This window comes from Anthonomus grandis, chromosome 2 (genome assembly GCF_022605725.1).
Source record: "Anthonomus grandis grandis chromosome 2, icAntGran1.3, whole genome shotgun sequence".
Taxonomy (NCBI): Eukaryota; Metazoa; Arthropoda; class Insecta; order Coleoptera; family Curculionidae; genus Anthonomus; species Anthonomus grandis.
The window spans coordinates 23,630,070-23,653,791 of NC_065547.1; the positions used below are offsets into that span (position 1 = coordinate 23,630,070).

Consider the following 23,722-nt stretch of genomic DNA (forward strand, 5'->3'; position numbering starts at 1 on the left):
ATTTCTAAGATTATCATAAATTTCTCCAGGGTGAAGTACCATTATATAAAGCAAAATAATAGACGAAGGGTCCTGTTTACTTCTCTTACTTTTTTTTTTCTAGGATTAAATGCGGTTAACAGAACATTTAAAAAAAACAGTAAATTCACTGGAATGTGGAAACTACTTAAATAAATTTACAATTTTGGCAAAACCGCCTCTCGGTAGTGGGCGTTAATAGGTTCGTTCAGACAATTAACTTGTGTATTTATTTCTAGTTTTGCTATTTCTAGATTTTCTAATATATTTAATTTTTTACTTTTATTTAGGTTGTGCAAAACTTTGAAATTGTCGTCTGTATTAAATGAATGACCTGTTTCTCTTAGGTGCAATCCAAAGGCAGATCTTTTATCATTAGGCGACTTCTGAGAATTTAAATGTTCTTTAATTCTTAATTTGAAATTTCTGCCGGTTTGACCAGCATATTTGGCTGGACAAGAGTCGCATGATAAAAGATAAACGCCACTGCCTTCTGGGCTTACAAAGTCTTTTAATGTTGGTTTTCTATATATGGAGTATAGTAAACTCTTACCTATCTAAAAATCTTCATGTCTTTCTGTTTACTTGTTTGTAAGGCCGAATATACAGCCAGCCGAGTGTTCACCACCGGTCAATTTCTTTCTTAGTGTATTTTAATTTATAAGCAAAGTTCTTGAACAAAGATTTCTTATAATTTGAAAGGACTTATACACAATTTTTATATTGTTGTCTAAGGACTTAAGTAAATTACCTCGGACCAATAAAGGAAATTTTTACATATTTCGGAGGTTGGTAAGGATGGATGGTCTGATCAAGGGGTTCACTAGAGAGGGATCGAAATAACGTTTTATTGAACTTTTTTCTAATCAAATTATCTATTAAAGACTTTTTGTATCCATTGTTACTTGCAATCTGATAGATAGTGTTCTGTTCTTTTAAGAATTCCAGAGGTGAAAGAGGGATCGTAAAGAGTCTATGAATTAATGCGTGAAAAGCTGCCAGTTTATGTCCAAAGAAATGGTTTGATTTTGCAGGAATGACATTGTCGGTTTGTGTTGGTTTTCTATATATGGAGTATTGTAAACTCTTACCTATCCTATTAATAGTTAGATCTAAAAAATTTAATTTATTATTGCATTCTATTTCGACCGTAAATTGAATTTTCGGATTTAAAGAGTTGAGAAAAACGTGAAATTTCTGCAAATCCGCTTTGGAACCTGTCCAAATTAAAAAAATATCATCCACAAACCGTCTCCATATTAAAATCTTGTTGATAAGATTGTATTGTGTGTTAAATAGTTTTTCTTCAAAATCTGACATAAAGATATCAGCCAGTAGGGGAGACAAACCAGAACCCATTGGTAAACCATCCAACATTCTATAATATCTATCATTAAACCTAAAGAAATCTAAATTAAGGCACGCACGCAACAAATGTATAATTCCCGTTTTAGTTCTGGGTGTTATTTTTTGATGTTTATATAAGCCATTTTCTATTATAGCTATTAGTTCGTTTCTGGGTATGCTGGGAAAAAGATTAAATATGTCAAAGGAGACAAGAAGATAATTGTCTGGCAAAGAAATTGTTTTAAGATCCTCAATTAGTTCATAAGTGTTTTTAATGCTAAATTTACTAGAAAATGACAATACATTTTTTAGGCAATCTTTTAGCCAAATAGCTAAATAATAGGCAGCTGAGTTTATAAAACTAACAACTGGTCTAATTGGAAAGTTATTTTTGTGAATTTTTACCATACCATATAATAAAGGAGTTTTTGAATTCATGGGAATTAAAGGTTTATTTTGCATTAATTCTTGAAAGGTGTTGTTTTCAGCAATTAATAGTTTTTTCAGATTGGTAGTATATGCCGTATTAGGATCTTTAATTAACTCCTCAAAATTTTTGCTACATGAAATAAATTCTAATACTTTATTTTGATAATCCTTTTTATCTAGAATAACCAAACAATTGCCCTTATCTGCTTTTCCCAAAACTAAGTCACGAGTTTTCATCTTTCGTTTAATTGAAAAACGTGTTTTTCAATCTTTGTTGCAATTTTTTGCGTGTCTCTTATTTGACTTGCCTATCTTGCTAATCAATTGTCTACAATAACCTCTTATGGAATTTGTTAATTCAAACGTATCATAACCCAAAGCCACTTCTATGTCAGCCAATAATGAAGTAATACTTTTTTCATCATAACATATTTTTGGGCTATATCTAAGACCATTTTCTAAGAATTTCAGTTCTATAGGAGAAAATTGACAGTTAGATAAATTTAAAACTTTTTGATGGAAAACATGGTCTGAAAATTTACGTTGATCTTCCGTATTTCGTTCTTGTTTTGCTTGAGTCAAAGTTATTAATTTTTTATTTAATTTTTTAAAGTGATTAGATTTAAAGATTGATATATTGTCATGTTATGTGTGTGCCGTTTTTTTTAACCTTTTTATGGACATTTTGTAATAATATTATTTTTCCCTTGACAATGGTTTAACAACCGAAACGCGTCGGGATTCTTGAAATGAAGTTAAATTCATTGCAAACTGACCCAGAATTTTAATTTACGATATTTCGTCGACTAATCTTTGTTGTTTCCTCTTTTTATTCGTGACAGAACAGGTTTCTTCACATTTAACTAGTGACGCACATATTCCGGGTTTACATTTTAATCTGAACGCTTTTCGTTAGTATTGAGCTATCCTTAAGAAACATTTATCCTGGGAACCATAAATGAAAATAATGTCTACATGGTCAGCTATGTAGACTATTGTTAAAGATATGAAGTGCCATTCGTTGAAACTGAACCGAAAGTCAAATGTTTTTAAAATAATAATACTAGTACAAACTAATACTAAAAGAGAGTTCTGTAATAATAAAATTCAAATATTTTTAAACTATAATTTTTTTTAGAAAAAAAAACCAATACAAAATACCTACAGTCTTGACATGTTTACAATTTTTAAGAGACTGCAGTATATCGGTACCCATCATTTTGAACATTTAATTAAATAATAATACAAAATTTTAACAATTTTTATTGTTTATTAACATTTATTGTTTTCCTTGATGAACAGAGAAGAATTTCGAAATGTGGTTTTCTATAGTATCATTGAAAACCATTTTTCAAGACCTGACCAAACCCAATATGATAATCGACCTCTTTTTCTATTTAAAATTTTAGGGTATATCTCACGCTGTCCAAGGGGTTGCAGGTAAAAGTGAGATTATTGTTTTTCCCCCTTCGTTTTATAGAAACTGTTTTACTCTTTTTTTATAGTCCTCTGACCTTAGTCTGTATAATAATTCCTAGTTACGATAGGTTTCAAGGTTCTCAAAGGATTTTTTTCTGATATAGCCTACAGTCAATTTTTGTCTGAGATGTTTATTATTATTAAAGGCTTGCTAAGCTTAGTGCCCATGAGAAGAAAAATTATTATCATTACATATCTGTTGTCAAGACGTTTTGCGATAAATTTGGAAAATTTCCAAACCTGACACTTCAGTTTGCCCCTTTTCTTATAACCTTAAACCAGGTATGGGATTGCCTTTTAATAGTTACCTGTCCTTTCAAAAAGCTCTGCTGCCGTACCACATAATGTCTCTAGTTCAATTAATTTACAGATTGAGCATACTCTGGCTAATCCATTAGCTTCTTCGTTTCCTTGGTGGCTTTTATGACCTTGTACAGTTCAGCTTTGTGCTTAATAATTTTGTTTTTAAGAAGATATTCCAACAAGCCTTCTTCCTCACTCACACACTTCCATACGTTTCCTGTGTATCTTGTGTCCGTTCTAAGATTCGTGCATTTTTCTCTGACAACTATTACTAGGTGGTCTGCATACCGGAGGCAATAAATTATTTTATTTTTCATCTTTACTAAAAGATTCTCTGCTAACTGCTCCTGGGAGCAATCCTCTTTTTTTGAACCAGCCTCTAATTGCCAAGCGTAGCTGGAACTTTTCTTCGCTTAAATAAGTTGATAAGTGACGTTATTAAGACGTTATTAAATGCCCCTTTTATGTCTTTTAACTTGTGACTTCTTTATAAACTACTATTTTGATAATTTAATGAGACATCTGAGAGTATTTTGGATAACAAACTTTCCTCTTTGATAATGCGATAGTAGGACTTCTTCTCTTATCAATAATATTATCCGAGTATTTAGAGTTTTCAATCAGAAATATTTATTCAACAGAATATTTAATGTTTTAATTGTGTACAATAATTCTCTGAAAGGTAGATAAAAACATTTGAAATTTTAATTTAATCAAGTTTTTTTGAATTTATCAAAATTTTCAAACTAAATATCTATTTATTTTAATTATCTGCACTCTTAAAAATAGGTGAATAAAAATTCAACAATTGTATAGATTTTACATACAATTTGATTCTGGAAATGGTACAGAATCAATTTGTGTAGAATTTCTCTATGCTATTGTGTTTAAACAACTGTGGTTCTATAATCAACAAATTGTGTATCAATTTGATTTATTTTATTGTATATATAGTACACTATTTGTGTACTTAAATTCGACAATATTTTATATTTATTTAATACAATTGTTCAGTAAAAAAGTAAGCTCTTAGTGTTTTTTTAACATGGTATGTACAGGAAAAAAACACAATTTGTGCATTTTAAATACACACGTTAGTGTAGGTTGTTTTAACAATATTTTTTATTTTCTTTCATTTCAACTATTAAATTTTATTACAAATTGTGTATAATAATACTATATATTGTTTTATAAATTTAAATATAGTGTAGGTTACTTATTTTAGGTTTGTATATCAAATTAACATAAGAACTGGAGTTTTTTATTACAATGTTTTGTATTTATATTCATAAAAATTTAAAAATAATCAATATTTTTGTATAAAAAAAATTAACAAATTGTTTAAAAATTTAAAATACATTTTAGAGAATTTCGTCATAAATCTGTGTAATAATAAATTCTAGTGTGCCTGGGAAAAATAGGATAAAAAAAAAGCTGTTTTTTTATTTTAACAATTTATTTAATTGTATGAAATATTTTCGAAAATTCCACCATTAATACATTAAAGCAATGTATTAAATCTTTTCTAAAATTTTTTTCCATAGATATTTTACACTGTCTCCTTTATAGCTCCATGTAAGTTTAGGGGATCTTGGTGGACACGATATATCTACAGCCTTCCTTCCTATCCAATAAAAAAAATCTTAATTATTTGTTTTAATAGTAATAGGTAATTTTTAAAATTTAATTTTAAAAGGTTTTTAGTTTGTTGATAATAGTTTAGTTACCATAGTAACATATCCAAACATTATGTATTTTCTTGTTTCCATAGCAACTAGACTAAACCAAAATAAACAGCAAAAAAAAATGAACAATGGTTATAAAAGCTTAATTTTTAAAAACAACCCTATCATGTGATACATCATTAGAATCAGATTCCGAGATCCCTGTACTAAACATCGAAAAAAGCTCACCCTGTATATATCGTATTTTTCCCCCTCTCTAAGGTTTTAATAATTTAGTAGGAACTTTAGTAGGTATATATCTACTTACCTATAGTTGTGAAAGTTATACTTGCTAGATTTAGTATCTGTGGACTGCGGTTCACTTTTATGAAAAGTTTGATTTAAGTTTAAACAAACCACATTTATAAAAACTTACATAAAGCATTTCAATGCAATGACAATATTTGGTTTTTCTAAACCAAGTTAACCAAAGGACGAGAGTGTGAGAGCTAGTGTCTGCCCACAGTGAGTAGGTATATGTAGGTATAGGTGTTCAAATTTCCTTACAATACTACTACATGACTTATAAAGGACGGCACAGGACTGTCAGACAGTGTTATGATTAAGTAGATACCATTTTGTAATACAAATTGAAATACAATGCAATAAAGGTTACAAATTTAACCGACCTTTACATTAAAATTGGATAGGTACAAAGATAAAAAAGATGTAAAAAAAGTAAGTATACCTACTTATCTATTCTATAAGTAAAGTTATCAGTTATCACTGAAAAACTAAATAGGTACCAGCTACCTGTCTAAACATCAAAATATCCAGTAAATTCCAAAGTATACAATAAATGCAAAAAAAATATGGTGCTTACCTAATTACCTACCTACAAACTGCTCCTGGAGTTGGTTCAATAAACCCCACTCCTTAAGTTTATCTTCAACGAATATATCCATTTTTTTCTTATGCAATTTTAACACTCAACGAAACGAAAAAACCTTAAAACAAATTAATGCCGGCCGATTGATTGAAGGACTGAGGAATGAACAGTTGAACACCTGTGGCACTGGGAATTATAGCAATGCTGCCATCAAATGTATCTTAAAGATTACACCGCCAATTAAAAAAGTTACGTTTCCTTTTTCCTTACGCGTGTTATTATCACGATATTATTTAAATAAATAAAATTAGAACTCATGCTGATCGGGCTTATTTTTAAATATCCTATTAAATCATTTTCAATTAACAACTTTAAATCGACTGCAAATTTTGATGGATACCTTTACAACTGTTTAATATTGAATCTGGCAACATTGACGCTAACAACGAAGTTCTAGCGGCAAAGGCAAGGGCGTCGGGCGCGTCCTCCTTTATACACAATTGTGTATTATAACTACACAATACATAGTTTAAAATTCTATCATTGTGAAGGGCTATTAGCAAGAATCTTTTTTATTCTACACAATTGTAAATTAAATCAACATAAGCCAGAATAAAAAAATAATTAAAAATTGTAGTAAAAATATACTTGGTTATTAGATTTTTTACCAAACTGCATTGGATTTAAAAAAAAAAAAATGTGGAATATTTATACACATTATCTTAATAATTAATATCTACTTATGGTGTATTAATTTAATATACAATAAATGTATGAAATATACACATTAAAACATATACAAAATGCCTGAGAATTTTTATACAGGACTGTGAGATATTATCTAACAATTGTGTATTAAAATAAAACATTTTTTTTTACACAACAAAATGTGAAAAAATCCATCGGGATTTTTCTGTGTGTGATACAGCAAAAAAAATATGAGGGTTGAAATTAATTATTAAAGCGCGAAAAAAAGGGCTGGGTTTGCGTGTTTATTCACTAAAGTGAACATATTACGGCGGTTATGTTTCATAGGTGTGTTTAATTTACCGACCTTGGTTTTTTCCTGGATAAAGGATTTCCTAGTAAAATTTAAGTAATTTTAGTGAAAGTCTGAAATGGTAAACGTAATAGTAAAACTGTTATGTAATTAATGAGGAAATTAGCAGCAAAAGTTACAAAAGCGAATTGACGCAAGCACGCAAGTGTCAAGTAACTTTGTGTTAATTTTATTTTCATTACATTTTTAATTTATTTAATGGAAAAAATGCTAATGATTGTGTAATTTTAACTTAATCGGGGAAGGAAAAGTTTGCTCTTAAATTTATTATAAAGAATTACCTTAAAACGGTTAAGAATAAAAAAATATTTGGAATTTTTTCTGTACAAAATCAAATGTAAATAGTAAAATGCTTAAAAAAATAAGCCCATGAGAAATTTTTAGGCGTAAAACTACGGTCAAAATTAGCAAATTATATCTGAAAAACCATTTGAATTAACAAAACAACGTTAATGTTTAGGAATAAAAGTTTATAATTCCATTAGAGGTCACACCTATTTGGATCTTCCCCTTGACTTCCTTAAGAGTTTCCGATCTTATCCATGTGATGTTAAAGGCAACAGGGTGTGGAGTTCTTAGATTGGTTTCCTTATTTGCAAAATTTAATAATAATGTTTTAGCAGGCTTGAGGCCTGTTATTCTATCTCTTAACATCAAATTTTTGGTTCCAAAATTTTTTTTTTCTTCCTGTTATAGTAAGTTTTGCCGTGTTGTGCAAGAAACATCATAAATTTGTCTAACGCGGATCCGCAAGTTTGTTAAAAACGCAATTTAGAATTCCTTTGACCTCAAAAAAATAGTGTCCGAGTAATCTGTCAAAAATATCAAAATGAGTAATCTGTGAAAAACAGCTCCAGATAAACCGCATGGATGTCCGTTCAAGTATCGCTCTTCTTTAATTTCTTTTTAATGAGCAGAGCCTACATTAATAATTCAATAACTCAAAATAATTAATATGTTGCAATCAATCTAAAGTAAGTAACGAATATATTTATAAATGATTTACGAACAAACCGAAGTGTCTTTTGTCAGAAAAATACCGGAAATCAATAATTTAAAAAGCTCGCGTAATTATCGATATTATAGCTGGCACACTATCTTTATACACACAAAGTTCTGAGCGCCATCCGTCATTAAGTTCATTTAAAGTACTGAATTCATTAAACTCAAACCTGTTTTGCGATTTCTGCTAGAATAGATGAAAATAGCTAACAATGAATTGGTCTTAAATTTTACATTGCAAATGATATTTTATACTGAAGTGTTGAAAATGTTGCACACCACTTAGAATCTTTTTATTCAAAACACGTCTTATAAGTCGTAGAGTGCATTAAAAATAGGTCGAGATGTAGTGGACGATTTGCCTTGCGCTGGTCGGCCATTTACACATTAAACTGAACTGAAATTTAAATAAATTATACGTTTTTTGGATTTCATTCACCTCTTAATTCTATTCTCGATACTTTTTTGAGAGAGGTTTACCCGAACTTGAAAGGAATAACTTAACTTGGGTGTGTTCATGCGCATCAACATCAACTCGCATTTAGCCTGAGATCGTGTGCTAAAATATCGGATAATCTGGTACCTAACATTTGTGGGGATACGATGGAGAATCAATATACATAATAAGTTTGTTCGCGCGCTAAATCATGAGCTACTTCGGGATTAAAGTGCATGCGCTTTTAAGTTTTGTCGTTCGCGGGATACAAAAATCCTCATTCGGAGGTAAAAATTAGATGTTCGCGGAACAAGATATTGTGTTCCGAATTAATTCCGAACACGTTCAATTTGTTTTTTAAAATGATGATGCATAATTTATTCTACAGTGACAAAGAATTAAAAAAGTTGCTCGCAAATCATGACGTACCGAAAGTGTATGTTATGATTTGCGATCCCACTTCAGGTGCTTTGCTTACTGACGAAGAATATGTGTGTCATTTCTGTTTAAGCAGGGAGTAACCCAAACAATTATCTGAAAGATTTGAAGCCTTTAAATATCATTATCATAGGATTGGAAATTATAAGAAAATACTTCCATTAAAGTATATCATAATACTACTATATTTATATTATACTACATTTTTGTGGTGTGCCAGTAATGAGGCTGCTATTTTCAGAGTTATATAAAGTTCTCCACTCCCAAGGAGTCACTAATTGAAAAGTACTTTGGTGAAAAATATTTTCCAGGAGTGATAGGTGTTTGATCATTAATTTATGGCACACACATTAAAACTGACAAGCTTCAAGACGATAAAGATTTCTATTTAAATAAGAAGCATTTTTACTCTAGTCAGGTCAGTTTGTGATCCATTTTAAAGTAATAAGTACTTAATTCTTCAATTTTAAATGTATGGCTTACCCTCAGGTGGTATGTGATCGTCAAAAGAGAATTCATGATATATTCATAGGTTATCCAGACTCAGTGATATTTTAATATAAGGAAGATATGGTGATTTCTTCCTCATTAGAGATAGCAGATATCCATGTACGCCATTTAAAGATAGAGATGACTTAAGTAGAAGGCAAAGAAACTTTAATTATCTTTAATGTTCGGATCGATATTTAATTGAACATTGCTTTGGATTATTAAAACAAAAATTTCGACAATTATCATTTGAAATTAAAAAATATAGAAAATATTGTTCATTTTAATAGAGCTTTTGCTGTTTACACAATGTATCACTGAGTGATAATTATAGAATTTGAAGAAAATAGAGCCGAACAGGAAAACAGGAATGAAGCATTGATTATGCTTGGTGGGGAAAATATGAGCCAAGAATCAACTTCTTGGCTCATATCATGACAGGGATGGTATAAGAAATATGAAGATGGTATTAAGGTTATGAATGCTCTGCAACTTAGAATATAACTTCTTTAAATATGAATTTTAGGTCTTCAATCATATTCATACAGTGCGTCCCAAAAGTTATGTCTAAATTCATTTAAAATTCAGGGGTGTGTTCGAAAAAAAAAAACGCTCGGACCCGTCGATTTTTATTTCAAGTTGCGCATTTTTGTACGTAAAGTTGTATATACAGGGTTGCTAAAAAAAATGACATCAACTTCATTTTTTCAAATGAAAGCACCTTTTTTTATTTCATCTTTGAATTTCGCGTGGAATTCTACGTATGTTTCATGCATTATGTCCTATACCTAAAGTCAACAGTTATCGAAAAAAAGATGATTCATGTAACAAATAAAAAAAAAAAATAGAAACAAGTAGAAAAAGAAAAAAATTAAGTTAAATGTTTAAAATGGTTGCCATTCACGGCTTGACAATATCCAGGGCGATCAATAAAGTCTCGTTGCACATTTTTAATCATTTCCGGAGTGATAGCGCGCACTTCTCTGCGAATTCTCTCTTTCAAGTCGTCTAGATTATTTGGCCTATTAACAAATACCTTCGACTTGGGGTATCCCCACAAAAAAAAATTCATTGGTGTTAGGTCAGGCGACCTAGCAGGCCATTCGATGGGTCCTCTCCTTCGTATCCACCGATTGGGAAAGGTTTCATCCAAAAATGTACGCACAGTGGCAGCATAGTGCGGAGAAGCGCCATCTTGCTGGAAAATTAGTTCTTCGTCAGGATAGTCTGGGTCCAATGGATTTGGAAATAATGCTAGTAATGCTGGAACGAATTCAAATTGGAGAAAATCAAGATACACTTGTCCCGTTAAAGTCTGTTGTAAGAAAAAGAGACCTATTACTCTTCCGCGCACTATTCCACACTACACATTTAGTTTTTGAGGGTACTGGGTGTTTACCTCCATCATCCAATGCGGATTTTCTATTGTCCAATAACAATTTTGTATGTTCACACTACCATTCAAACAGAACGTGGCTTCATCGGAAAAAATAATATTTGTTACTAAATTATTATTTAGATTGCACATGTTTTGTAAGCGTTCACAAAACTCATTTCGCCTATCGAAATCGTCATCAAATAAGTCTTGCACAGGAATAACTTTGTAGGGGTGATATTTGTGCTTTTTTACTATTTGGTGAACTATAGATTTCGCCTTGTGTAAATTTGTCCCAATCTGCGACAGAGGAGTGCATGGATTTGAGGGTACTGGGTGTTTACCTCCATCATCCAATGCGGATTTTCTATTGTCCAATAACAATTTTGTCTGTTCACACTACCATTCAAACAGAACGTGGCTTCATCGGAAAAAATAATATTTGTTACTAAATTATTATTTAGATTGCACATGTTTTGTAAGCGTTCACAAAACTCATTTCGCCTATCGAAATCGTCATCAAATAAGTCTTGCACAGGAATAACTTTGTAGGGGTGATATTTGTGCTTTTTTACTATTTGGTGAACTATAGATTTCGCCATGTGTAAATTTGTCCCAATCTGCGACAGAGGAGTGCATGGATTTTCTTCCAAAGAAAGCAAAACGTCAAGTTGTTGACCGAATTCTTTAAATTTAGCCTCTATTCTACTCACCACCTTTTGACATATCGGAGGACGATCAGAAAGGATTTAATTGAATAATTGAGCAGCTTCTTTTTGAGTACGTGTTCTATCACCAAACCCAACCATGCACAGAATGTCTATTTTTTCTCGTTCCGTTAACTTTACCATTGTGAAAACCGCAACTTTGCTCGTACAACTATGCAGCTGAGTTTAATTCGTTGCTTGCAATGGTTGCCCCTTTATGACAACAAGCGCTTATTTTCTGTTCCGAGTGAGATGTACATGTTATGGACTTAACATCTTTCTATACCGCCTATCTCAGAAAGTTCCCATGCTTAGAACATTGAATGTCTAGAATAAGCCTAGCTCGAAATCATAGGCGAAGTGTTTGAGTTCCATCTCTCAAATAATGACATCAAATCGATTTTCCAATTTTTCATACAATAGATATTTTTCCTAATCTGAAAAATTTACTCTTTAAAATGTTGGTTTATTTGGTAGCTAACTTAGCTACCTTAGCTTAACTTTTCCAACTTAGAATACCCGTAACCAAAATCGAGAACGCATCAATTGTCGTTCTTTAGCACTGACTAATAGAATGGACCGGCCGTCGCGCGACGACATCGGTCCCATCGCAGTGTGAGAGAGAGAGCATGTGAAGGATGGAGCTAATTTGGGCAAATTTTTATTCATTATTGCTCCATATAGACATTCAGAGAATAGAAGACATTTAGAAAGTGATATTAGAAGATAACCAATAATGATGAAAATGTAATAAAAAATTATTTGTTCATAAGATAAAGATGAGTGTTGGATTTAATTTATTCGTAATAATTATTTTAACCAATATTTCATGACGAATTAAAAACTGAAATTCTTCAATTCTTGTCTTTTAATTCTATACTAAATAATTTGAAAAATATTGGCATTAAAAATTCTTTAAAAAAAATCAACATCATATAGGTATATCTAATAACTACGGTTTTTTAACAAGCAGAATTTGCATTTTTGTTTTAATTTTTAGTGTTTTTCAGTTGTCCGTCACTATCATTTCTTGCATAAAAACTTAAATAAGAATAATCTTGTATTAATTAATAAAATGGAGATTTGATTTTTTTTTAAGTTTTATAATTTTTTTGGCTTCATTGAATGAATATAATTCTAAGTCTAATGATCGTATGCGAGATGTTTTACTCACAAATAGTATTACTTATATTTAAAGTTATATAAAGTATCTTAAAATAAAACACAATATTTAAGTAATGAGAGGTTTTTATTATAAACTTTTTTATATAATGTGTAGGTATGGTTTTTTTTATTATTAGCATGACCAAAACTTAAGTGCTAAAAGTTTCATGAGCGTAGGTATTTTAGTACGTTTAAAAATATGTATTTAAAATAGCTTTCTACATACTGAGAACTAACTGAAAATATTTATAAGTAACCCAGCAACAAGCTGCCTTCCTTTTGCCCTTTCAGCCTCAACTTTGACTGCCTGTAAAACTTCTGCAGTATATCCTGGCTTACCATCAACTAAACCATACCATTTGGATAATGTCCTTGGATTAATATTGATATAATTCATGCTTCTGACAAAGTCATAGGCTGAGCTGAATAAAAATGGAGAGAAAGGGCAAAAGACCTTAACTCAGGGCTATACTTTTCTCTACTACCCTTCTTGAGTTGTCTAAACAACAACTGTTTTTGTATATCGGGAATACCCTCCTAAAAAGTCATGCAGGATATATAGCAACTACAAGTATAATTTATAGCTACAGCTACAATTTCTGTAGTTATTGTATGTCTCCATTTACAATAAAAGATAATTAATTTTATTATTTTTTACAATTATCATTTTTATATTTTAAAAAACAATGCAAATAAATACAATGAAAAAAATTTCATTATTTTTACATGAATGAATTTAATGAATAGAATAGTGTAATTAGTCAATAGACTGGGTCTCGCCTTCTCCTAAAATATAGAGTTATTAAAAATAGGTATATTTTCATATCATATAAGTATTAAAAAAATAAAAATCTTCTAGGGCATTAAAATAACTTTTTAGACCTGGATTTTTCACTTCAGTTGGTAGAGCATCATGGATTTTTTGAACATTTGTAGCTAGTGTAGGTAGCTCTTAAACCTGCTCCTGAATTAGTTCCACCTCCATTGGTTCAGCAACATTATCATTTGAAAAAATAGCTACAATAGTTTCAGGTGGCTGGTTTTCTAATTATAGAAAAGGTTAAAGAAATAATTTCACATACTATACAAGTAATTTATATGGCAATAATAAGTATACAAATATAATTTAATAAAATATATCTCATACATGTATACTCCAGTGTATATTTTATATATTAAGCCTTTAAAACTTTACCTTCTAAAACTTCATTCCTCTTTAAAATCCTTCGTTTTGAATTAGAAGCTTTCTGCAAATGTTTTGGGAAATTGAAGACAGAAGGAACAACACATTTTTTGAGAATTCTGCTTCGTTGGACATTAAGCTCATAATTCAACTTCAAGAAATGTTTTTCACAAATTGATGCATTTTTGGGGTTGATGACAGCGAACTCGCCTGTGAAAGGAACGATTTGAATTTACGTTTTTTCTATATATCCCACTTCAGACTTCTATAATTTTTTAGCAACTTTTTAATTTTATTATTAATAAAAAAAAACACTTAAATCACTTTAAATACTAATTCTTGCTATATAAAAGCACAGTTACCAAATAACTGCGATTTAAAGAAGCGAAATTTAAAAAAAAAAATCTTAATGATTAGTATAAATATAGTACAAAATAGTTTGAGGTATTTGACAAATTCCACTTTTTATTTTGCTTTATAATAAAGAATGCAATTCAGTTTTTGTTAATTACAATCTCACACATTGAAAGCTTTTGTCTACCAAGATTAAAAATATATTCTGCAAGCACCCCTAAACATATCTTTTAATAAAAAGTACTTTCAAGGTTGATAGATAATTCTACCCATTGTCTTCGACTACACGCGCCAATCCCAAATCCTGAGTAACTCAGAATCGTGAGTTTACTTACGATTTCAGCTTTTCTCAGTAATATCCTCCTTTGTTTCCAATTCTTTTAGTTAAGGTTTGATCGTCTACTATAATTTTGTATACCTGTGAGGTGGCCCAGGATAAAGGAAAAATCCTCTATTCTTTCTTTTTAATCAAAGCAAATTATTTGACGTTTCCAATTATTTTCTGATATATAGGAGAGATAACCGGAAAAAATATTTTCTTAATTTTGTTTATCCCTAGTGAATAATTTTGTACCTTATATGAACCATATTTAACCTAATTTTTTTACAGATTTTATTATAGATTGCACCAAAACAGTTAGAAATAAATTCTATGGCTGAATAGTGATTGTTCCCATTACGATGCCGCTTGTTTACTTATTTTTAATACTCGTGTAAAGAACATAAAAAAACAAATTACGGTTAAAATTATTTTTCTGGATACTTAGAAATGAATTATGTTTATAATGTTTTAATTAATAACCAACATTTACAGAATCCGTGACCTAATTCTCGTTTTTAATAATAAAGAAAACTTATCGATAGTGTACTGTATTGGTTTAATCTATCGTATCAAGTTAATAAACTAAAAGAAATTTTAGTTTATTAAATAGTATAGTTGATATTCTGAGGATAATATTCTAAGCCTTCAGGTCGAGTCAGTAGATATAATAAGAGCCTAATAACCGTTCTCAATTTTACCCTTATAAAGCACATAAACCTAACTCTTTTATAGTTTTTATAGTTAATCTCTATCCATTAAATTTTCCATTAAGTTTGTAATGATCTGCTATATTAAAACACTAATAAGCTCTTTTTATACGTGTGGATGATTTTGTGCCCTACATTGTCACGCTATTAATTTAAATTTATAGTAATTTACTCACGCGCTTGAAATACATTTCTTTTACCTATTTTTTATAATAATTGAGTAGTTGTACTGCCTTAATAAAAGATGATTATTATGTGATTAAAATCTTTGCTATCTAAAACACTTGCTAACGATTTTTAATTTGTATTTCATTTTAGTTAAACACGCACCAAAAATTTCGCTTTCGTAGCAGTACAATAATTATTATGGATTTGAACTACATGTAAAATAGAAATCCAGGTGACAAAAAATAAGACTTAAGCAATGAGTATGTGTCTATATATTGTTGTTCTCTTTTCTTTTCAACTTTTATTATAAACACAGGAAAAATCCATTTTTTAGGTACTCAAATTTTGTTTCATGTGGTACCTGCCAGATTTTTTTAAAATATATAATAAAATTACAAACACTGATTTCCGTCAAATATTCTCATAAAAAAATAGAATTGTTCGCTTATCTTCTAGTTTAATTATATTACTAATAGTATCCATGATTTTGTTATAATTGTTATAATTTCATAGAAACATGTTCATAATATCTTTGTATTTGATCTTAGAACATTGAAAGGCCTTTCAATGTTCTAAGTATTTGATAAAAGTAAAAGTTGTTCTTAAAGCAGTGGAGAAGCGTACGAGTAGATAAGGTAGACACTATCTACCCAAAATTATCCAGTTATTTCTCATTAATTTATTACGTAATTATTTCATGTAATTGTTAAATTCAAATTAAAAAAAAAATAACACAGAATGTAGTCGCTCTCCTTACTATTATTATATAGTATCTAAACGGCTATAATATCTATCTATTTATAATATCTAAGGCGCGCCCCGCCTGACGCACCAATTAAAATAAAAATGCAGGGCTGACACCGAATTAATGTAAACGAGCCCCAGGAAGACACATTGATATTTGTCTTCCGAAATTTGGAGCATCTAATCGAACCATATACGCATCAAGCAGGTGACTACTACGTATGCAAAATTTACTCGCGGGAAAGACATTTGAGCTTTTGTCTATCGAAGTCGACCAGCTATTTTATTATGCTCTTGAGGGTTATTGTTTATGGACACGCTTGATCTGGTCGGCCGCAATACATCTTCAGTTTTGTTTTTTGATGAATCTGAATTTGGCATTTGGTGCGGGCGTGTGCTATTGTAATTTAATAATTAGTATTTTTATTTTTGGGTGTATAGAAAAGATTTTTTTAGTGGATATTTTAGGGGTTATTTATCAACGACTGTTTGATATTGGCAATTGTATTTTAGTTGTGTTTTTATTTGTCTTTAATTAATTTTAAAATAATGGCTATTATGAATTTATAAGTTATGGTTATACCTATGTTGTGTTTTTTTTGTAAGTAGTATTTAATTTTATCTATCTATCTTTTTATGCTAGTACTAATTATTTTTTTCTTTCTTATATCACTTCATATTTTTCTCTTTGAGTTAATATTCCATGCGCTTTCATTCTCTATTTCATTAAAGTGAATAATATTGAATACACATTTGTTTCTAATTAACAATTTTTATTGTTTGTCTACCCGAAAGAAAAGTTCACGCTTCGCCACTGTCCTAAAGTAAAACATGTTAATACAACATTTTATTTATTTTTGCCCTAAAATAATTTATATCCTATAAGCAAGTATTTCATCTTTTTGCATCTTAGGAGATAGTTTTTAGGATTTCAGGACTTTCCAGTCTATTGAGTATAGAAAATTACTCGAAGAGTTGTTTAATTTTAAACAACATGATACTATGGAAACTATATTGATTATTATTCTAAGGATATAATCCTATATTATCAATTTTCTGGAATATTATAAAATCAAATAGCACCACAACTATGGAACGTAGGTGTAAACATTATTACATAATAAAATTAATAAATAATAATATAAATAAATTTTTAATTATACAATAATTAAAAACTTAATGGAGAATCTAAAAAAATTAATAATAGGGGTTCTGATTAATCTAAAGTCAAATGCAAAATCTTACTTTTGGATCACCCTATGTACCGATCTCGATGAAACGATATCTCTTAATAATAAAAATTGAGGTGTCCGAGCTTTTTTCTCAAAACATACCAGGAGAATTATGTAAATCTAAACAACCTTTCAATTCTGCACTCGTCGAAATCATCTCCATTGCTTCTTATTATAGGATCTGGCAAGTTTGATTTTGGTTTCGGAAACACATAAGCAATAATATGCAATATAACATTACATGCAAAGCCTTAAAATAAAGAGAGAATGCTTCACCGATTTACTATTTTTTCAATTGCGCTGGTCGTTCAATCAATAGTGGCGTTTATGTACTATTTGGAGCCTAGAAGTTTAATAACGAAGATTCAATACTTCATAAGGTGATTGTATGTCGCATTGCTGTCCTGCTGTGCTTATGCGGCCTTTCTGTTTTTGATTCGTTGTATGTATCGTTACGTTATTTCAAAATATAACTGTGATCTAAATGTTCAATATATACTACTTATTCACATAGGTAGTGTCGTACCGCCAGTATTACGAAGTTAGAAAAATCAATATCGTTTGACCGGATAGTACTTGTTCTAAAGATGATTCTTTTTTGTTAACTATTATAATTTTTTTCAGCAGACTCTCCGCTAAGTAGAACTTGCGCAGAAACTAACAGCTCTCCAGGGGGATCTCCAAAACCGCGTGCACCAACTCCAGGCGCAGTGGCAGGTCTCGATTTGCTACCTGTAAGTAAAAGTAAAGATAACAAGTATGTAACAACCAAAAGGCATGTGACTTAGGAGCGACATTTTTCTTTCAATTAAGATAACATTAAAAAAGAACTAAAGTAATATATATAAGCTCGTGATTTAATGATATCGAGTATGAACGGAGATGGGTATTATTGATAATGACAATTTTGACAATATTTGGGTAATGTATAATTAATAAGGAAAACTTGATAAGCTCTAGAGAGTGAGGTCTCAAAGTGTTGTTTTGTTCAATAACAAATTAATTATGACGTAATATCAAAAGACTGATTTTCGTGAGAAAAATTGAAATTTATTTACAATATATGCAAAAAAAATATGTAATCAAAATTTTACAAAAAAATAAAAAAGAAAAGAATTAATATAGAATGTGACCTCCTCGTACAGTGATTGTGGATTTACAACGTCTTTCCATGCTAAGGATCAAGTTATCCCTATATTTTTAGGAAATTGCTATCCAACACTGTTGAAGAACTTGAAACAGCTGATCTCGGTTTTAAGACTTATTCTGGACCTAAAGAACTCTTCGCTGAAGCATATCGAGCTGGCCAGTCTAAAACACAAATGTTCTGCTTTTCCAAATAAATCGTGTCTCTAGCTGTCTGCGGAGTGGCATTATTATGCAATAGAATAAAATGTCCACCAATATTTTGGGTATAAGAAACGACAACAGAGTCTAGAACATTGCTAACGTAATGATTTGCTGATAAGAAACGATCCAGCAGAACGAGCTCAATTCGGCTCCCAAGATAAATTTCTGCCCATACCATAATTATGCCTTCTCTATTACTGTGAACCTCTTATGTATGATGAATTCGATTTCTTGTGCCAGGTCTCCTCCTACATACACGTACTCTCCGAGAATCTGGATACAAGTGAGATTGAGCAGTAAATAAAACTTTTTGCGAGTTCACCCCACTTAAACTGAAAAATGAAGGAGATGTAACAAACCATCAAACAACAAATGATAAATTACAAATAATAAATCTCTGCACGACATAAGACATATTAGCGAGCTCATGCAAGAACATATATATTGACAAATGGCTGATCTCAGAACAAATGTTTGCCGAAACAGAGGGTTTAGGCTTTATTGGGATCGTACTGTTTTAACTGATCAAACTATAAGTAGTAACAGACCTGACTTAGTTTTAGTGAATAAGCAACATAAGACAACATTTCTTACCGAAGTGGCTATTCCCAATACTAACAATTTAGTTCAAAAGCACACAGAAAAAATTTCCGTGACCTAGAAGTACTGCTACAGAGGCAATGGCAAATGAATATTGTTAGAACGATTATAATGTCGACTACGGGAGTCATACCAAAGAACCTGGAAAAAAGCATTGAAGAACTAGGACTCAATCAACTTATATACAGAGAGATACAGAAAGTGGTGCTATTAAATGCAGCCCGAATTCTAAGGAAATTTGTGGGAACCAACACCATTGTCACCAAAGTCACCACGGGCTCGATAAACTGGTAAGGGCTCCCACAGAGCTCATTCCCTTTGATACTTGAGTATCTGGGATGAGTAAATGTTCCCCTCTGAGGGAGTGCGAGCCCCCTGAGGCCTGATAATAATAATAATAATAATAATAATAATAATTATAATAATAATAATAATTATAATAATATTTATATGAAATTTGGTACATAGCCTTGAAGTAACAAAAAAACAATTTTTTAATATAAAAGATTTTAAATATTTTTGTCAAGGGGGTCCGTATAGGATTTTTAAATCAACAGTCCTAAAGAAAAAAAGGTACGCAACTGCTCATTCTAAAAACAAAAATTATTTTTAAAATCTCCATATAAATCGCCAAACAAAAAGGCATAGTGGCTTCTGCTAGATACAAGAGTATTCCGAATTAAAAAGTAAACTGATCTTGAGAGTCCATCAGTCTTAAAACACTGCGATTTTTCATCTATGTAGGATAACAGGTCTTAACATGAACATAAACACCATGCACCAACATCTGCAAACAAACAGGCCAGTAGAATTATTTCAAACCAAAATTTAACATTCATATCGCCCATACATAATAACTCACTAATAGAGGAATAACTGGAGCAATAGCCTCTTTAAATGCCAAGGTACCACTTAATAAATAACTTTTGGGCGAATGGTAAAAATTGCCAATAGCAACATTTATTCCTCCCATCCGGACCATCAGCCAAAATTACTCAAAACCTTTTATAAATACAATATCAATTGGTTTTAGTGAAAGGTCGTATACTCTCCCTCCTCGAAATGTGTGATCATTCCTTTAAAGTGTAAAATTAGCTGAAACCTCATTACTTATCACGCTATTCCAAGAAAAAAAACTTAAAGTATTTATGCTAGGCAAAAGTAAATGAATGTTAATATGACGTTTCGTTACAGTAGATGAAGAGCAGCTTGATTATTCCAAAGAAAAATTAGCAGACTTGATTAGATCTATGCCTAATCCTATGAAATACGTCTGGCATCGGAATAAGAAAATATTTAGAAAAAGCGAGGAGTTTTTAAATGAACTAAACTCATAAAGATTGCTAATACATATTTATGTATAATGTATATCTGCCCACTGTAAACATTTGACTTTATCTATATTTTTTTATTCATCAGATCAACGAAAGAAATATAGCATATTATGCTTTAATCTACATATATAATTATGAATACTTTGAAGTCTTTTAAAAAGTCATAAATTATCCTTAGTTATCCCTTCACCTATGTAGATTGCAGCATCAGACTTGACCAAACCACAGATTCTAGGTACAAATTTCCCCTTCTGAAACGAGAGGACAGCATTTGATTTTTAAAGTTCTTTGTTTTTTAATGTTGAAGATACTTTGGTTCCAACCATTGTATTAAAAGAATACATCTTAAAAAAGTCTTCAGGTGTCACCATGATATTTAACGTATAACAAATCTTAATAAGATCCCCAGTGGTTATCTTTCTAATCTTATGGGTATTAAAGGAAAATCCACACCGGCAAATATTTTTTTGGATTTTTTTTCCGTGTTCTTTAATTTTTATGGCAGCTCTTTCTAGTTTCTTTAGTACTTAATTTTATTTTATTGTCGTAGTTTGGAAAATATTTCAGATATAATTCGATTACTCTTCCGCTTCTTTTCAAATTATTTAGTAATAAAATCCATTAATTTTTTACCTCTCCTTCTTCTCTGATCCATCGATCTTAAATTTCAATATATGAGTATTACCATCAGACTTAAAAGATGAAGCCGGTACCACTGATCGTCATCTAATGCTGCTATTAGTTCAACGAATATTAACATTCGTTCACTTTTACCTAGTTCTTTGTAAAACTATTCCAAATTCCCAACCTTATTCCAAGAGATAATAAAACAATAAAAATTTTAAAAATAAGAATAAACAATATTTTAATATTTTTGGCAAATGCCGTGTAGACTCTTACACTCTATAAAAATTTGTGTTAATATATGGTTTTCAGTACGAATCTTTGATTTGATTAGTTGTATCAGTCTTTTAATAGTGCGTATTTCATTTGTCTGATTATTTTTTGCGGAGAAATGGACCAATTTTACAAAAACAAGTAAACAAAAACAACTAGTGGAGATAATACTTATCTGTAGTGCCAAAAAATTGCAGCCACATTATGCAGGTTTCAAATTTAGTTACTAGACTTGGCTACGTGTTACAATATTACAAATTGAGGAAGACATGTTAAAAATGGTTGAAGACCACCCAACAATGAGTACTGGAGCCATAGCAGCTCAAGATTATTCTAGAAGAGGAGTATTTTGCTAGCAGCTTTTAGATAGTTCGGCAAAAATGAAGATTTTACAAAATAAGTTTTGAATACAGACAAGGCTATATTTACACGAGATGAAATTGAAGTGCAAAATTTCCACAACAATCATGTTAAGACAGCAGAAAATCTGCATGCTGTGAAAAAATCTAATTTTCGTGGTAAATGGCAACCTTATTTGACCCTACTTTTTTCCACCTCGACTGACTGGTGACATTTATTTTGATATTTTTTAATACAATTTGCCACAATTCTGAGATATTCCTCTAAATGTGTGATACAATATGTGGTTTCTACATCTGGAAGGGGTTACACCACATTTTAAACGAGAAATTCATGAACATTATCTAAATAATGAGTTTCTGAATTGACAGATAGGGCGCAGTGGATCTACTCTTGGCCTCACCGCTCTCCAGGTTTAACGATTTGTGATTTGTTTCTGTGGGGCTATTTGAAAGAGTTGGTATATCAAGATGGAACCGTAAATACTCCAGAAAAACCTCAAAAGCGCATTAAAAATTCTTGTAATTTAATTCGTTGACAGCAGGATTTTATTTTCAAAACGTATAATGTATCATGGATTTGCCGAGCAAGATTGTGCTTTAATTGACCAAATGGGGAAAAGGTTGAATTCAATAAATAATGTGAAATAACTTATTATGCAACTTATATATGTATAGGTGATTTTTGGTGTTACTACCACTGACGTGTTTTTAATTAAATTACTTAACTTTGAAAAGATCCGGTATAGGCTTGCGGCGTCCAACCACCGTAAATATTTATTTTAAACCAGCTGTTATTAATAAACCAACTCTCAGTCCATAATATATCTAACATATTTCTTACAAGTCTTTATATAACTTATCGATTTTGTAAAATCCATCCACAAAATAATCTTTCCATTTGATGACCCACTCATATGGTGAAATTGCCAGCAACGATAAGGTTTAAATTTATCTATATCGCCGTACAATTTCTCGATTTCTGGACCGAATAAATGAACCATATTTCCACCAGTCATAAACTAGTCTTTCGGAAAGTTGTTTCTAGCAACCGAAATATCTTGTTCTGATTAGTGTCTTTACATATACGCACTTCTGTAAATTTCAATGGTATTATTTGAAAATCACGGATATTTATTCCATTTCTTACTAAATAATTTGAAATATTTACAATAGCATAAGAGACATATAGCGTATGAAATATACTGCAATGCACATATATACCATATATACAGCGTTGCTGGCTTTTACTACGTATTTTGCCTAAACGAAAATGTTCTGCGAGTAAGAAATATATTAACATGGGTCCAATAGTTAGAGTTTAGCTCTACTTAAAAACACATTTACATTACAAGTTTTAAGAAAAGAACAATTTTCCATTGCAGGTTAAGAATCATCATTCGTCATCAACAAAATCGAAGGACCAGAAATTTAAATTTTCATAGTCAGTTGACTGCATTAAAAATGTGTATACAGTTGGCAATTAAATTACGTCACACGTACGTGACATGCAATGTAGTTATTTAACGAGTTTTTCAATATATACCGGATGACACTTTTTTACTTTTCGAGATAAACAAATGAAATTTGGTATATCGTTAGAATAGTTATTAGAGCATCTTTTGACATATTCTGTTGTTTTCCACCACTTCCGGTTTAATAATTTAGTTCT

At 30.7% G+C, this 23,722-nt stretch overlaps 1 protein-coding gene and 1 long non-coding RNA gene across 12 annotated transcripts in view; one reads left to right on the top strand and one right to left on the bottom strand.

Moving 5' to 3' along the window:
• Nucleotides 1–23,722, top strand: part of LOC126746567 (multiple C2 and transmembrane domain-containing protein) — a 248,048-nt gene that overhangs the window by 148,700 nt on the left and 75,626 nt on the right. For 9 of the 11 annotated variants that reach the window (XM_050454923.1, XM_050454906.1, XM_050454914.1 and 6 more), the window contains one exon: nucleotides 18,135–18,244. In XM_050454923.1, coding sequence (XP_050310880.1) covers nucleotides 18,135–18,244 — 110 coding nt within the window. The remainder of the gene's footprint in view (nucleotides 1–18,134; nucleotides 18,245–23,722) is intronic. The other 2 variants (XM_050454879.1, XM_050454940.1) reach the window with 1 other exon arrangement.
• On the bottom strand, nucleotides 12,927–14,953 carry LOC126746627 (uncharacterized). Its single transcript, XR_007663937.1, has 3 exons — nucleotides 14,673–14,953; nucleotides 13,996–14,193; nucleotides 12,927–13,844 (listed from the first exon to the last, which is right to left on the bottom strand). It is a non-coding gene; the product is annotated as an uncharacterized LOC126746627 (long non-coding RNA).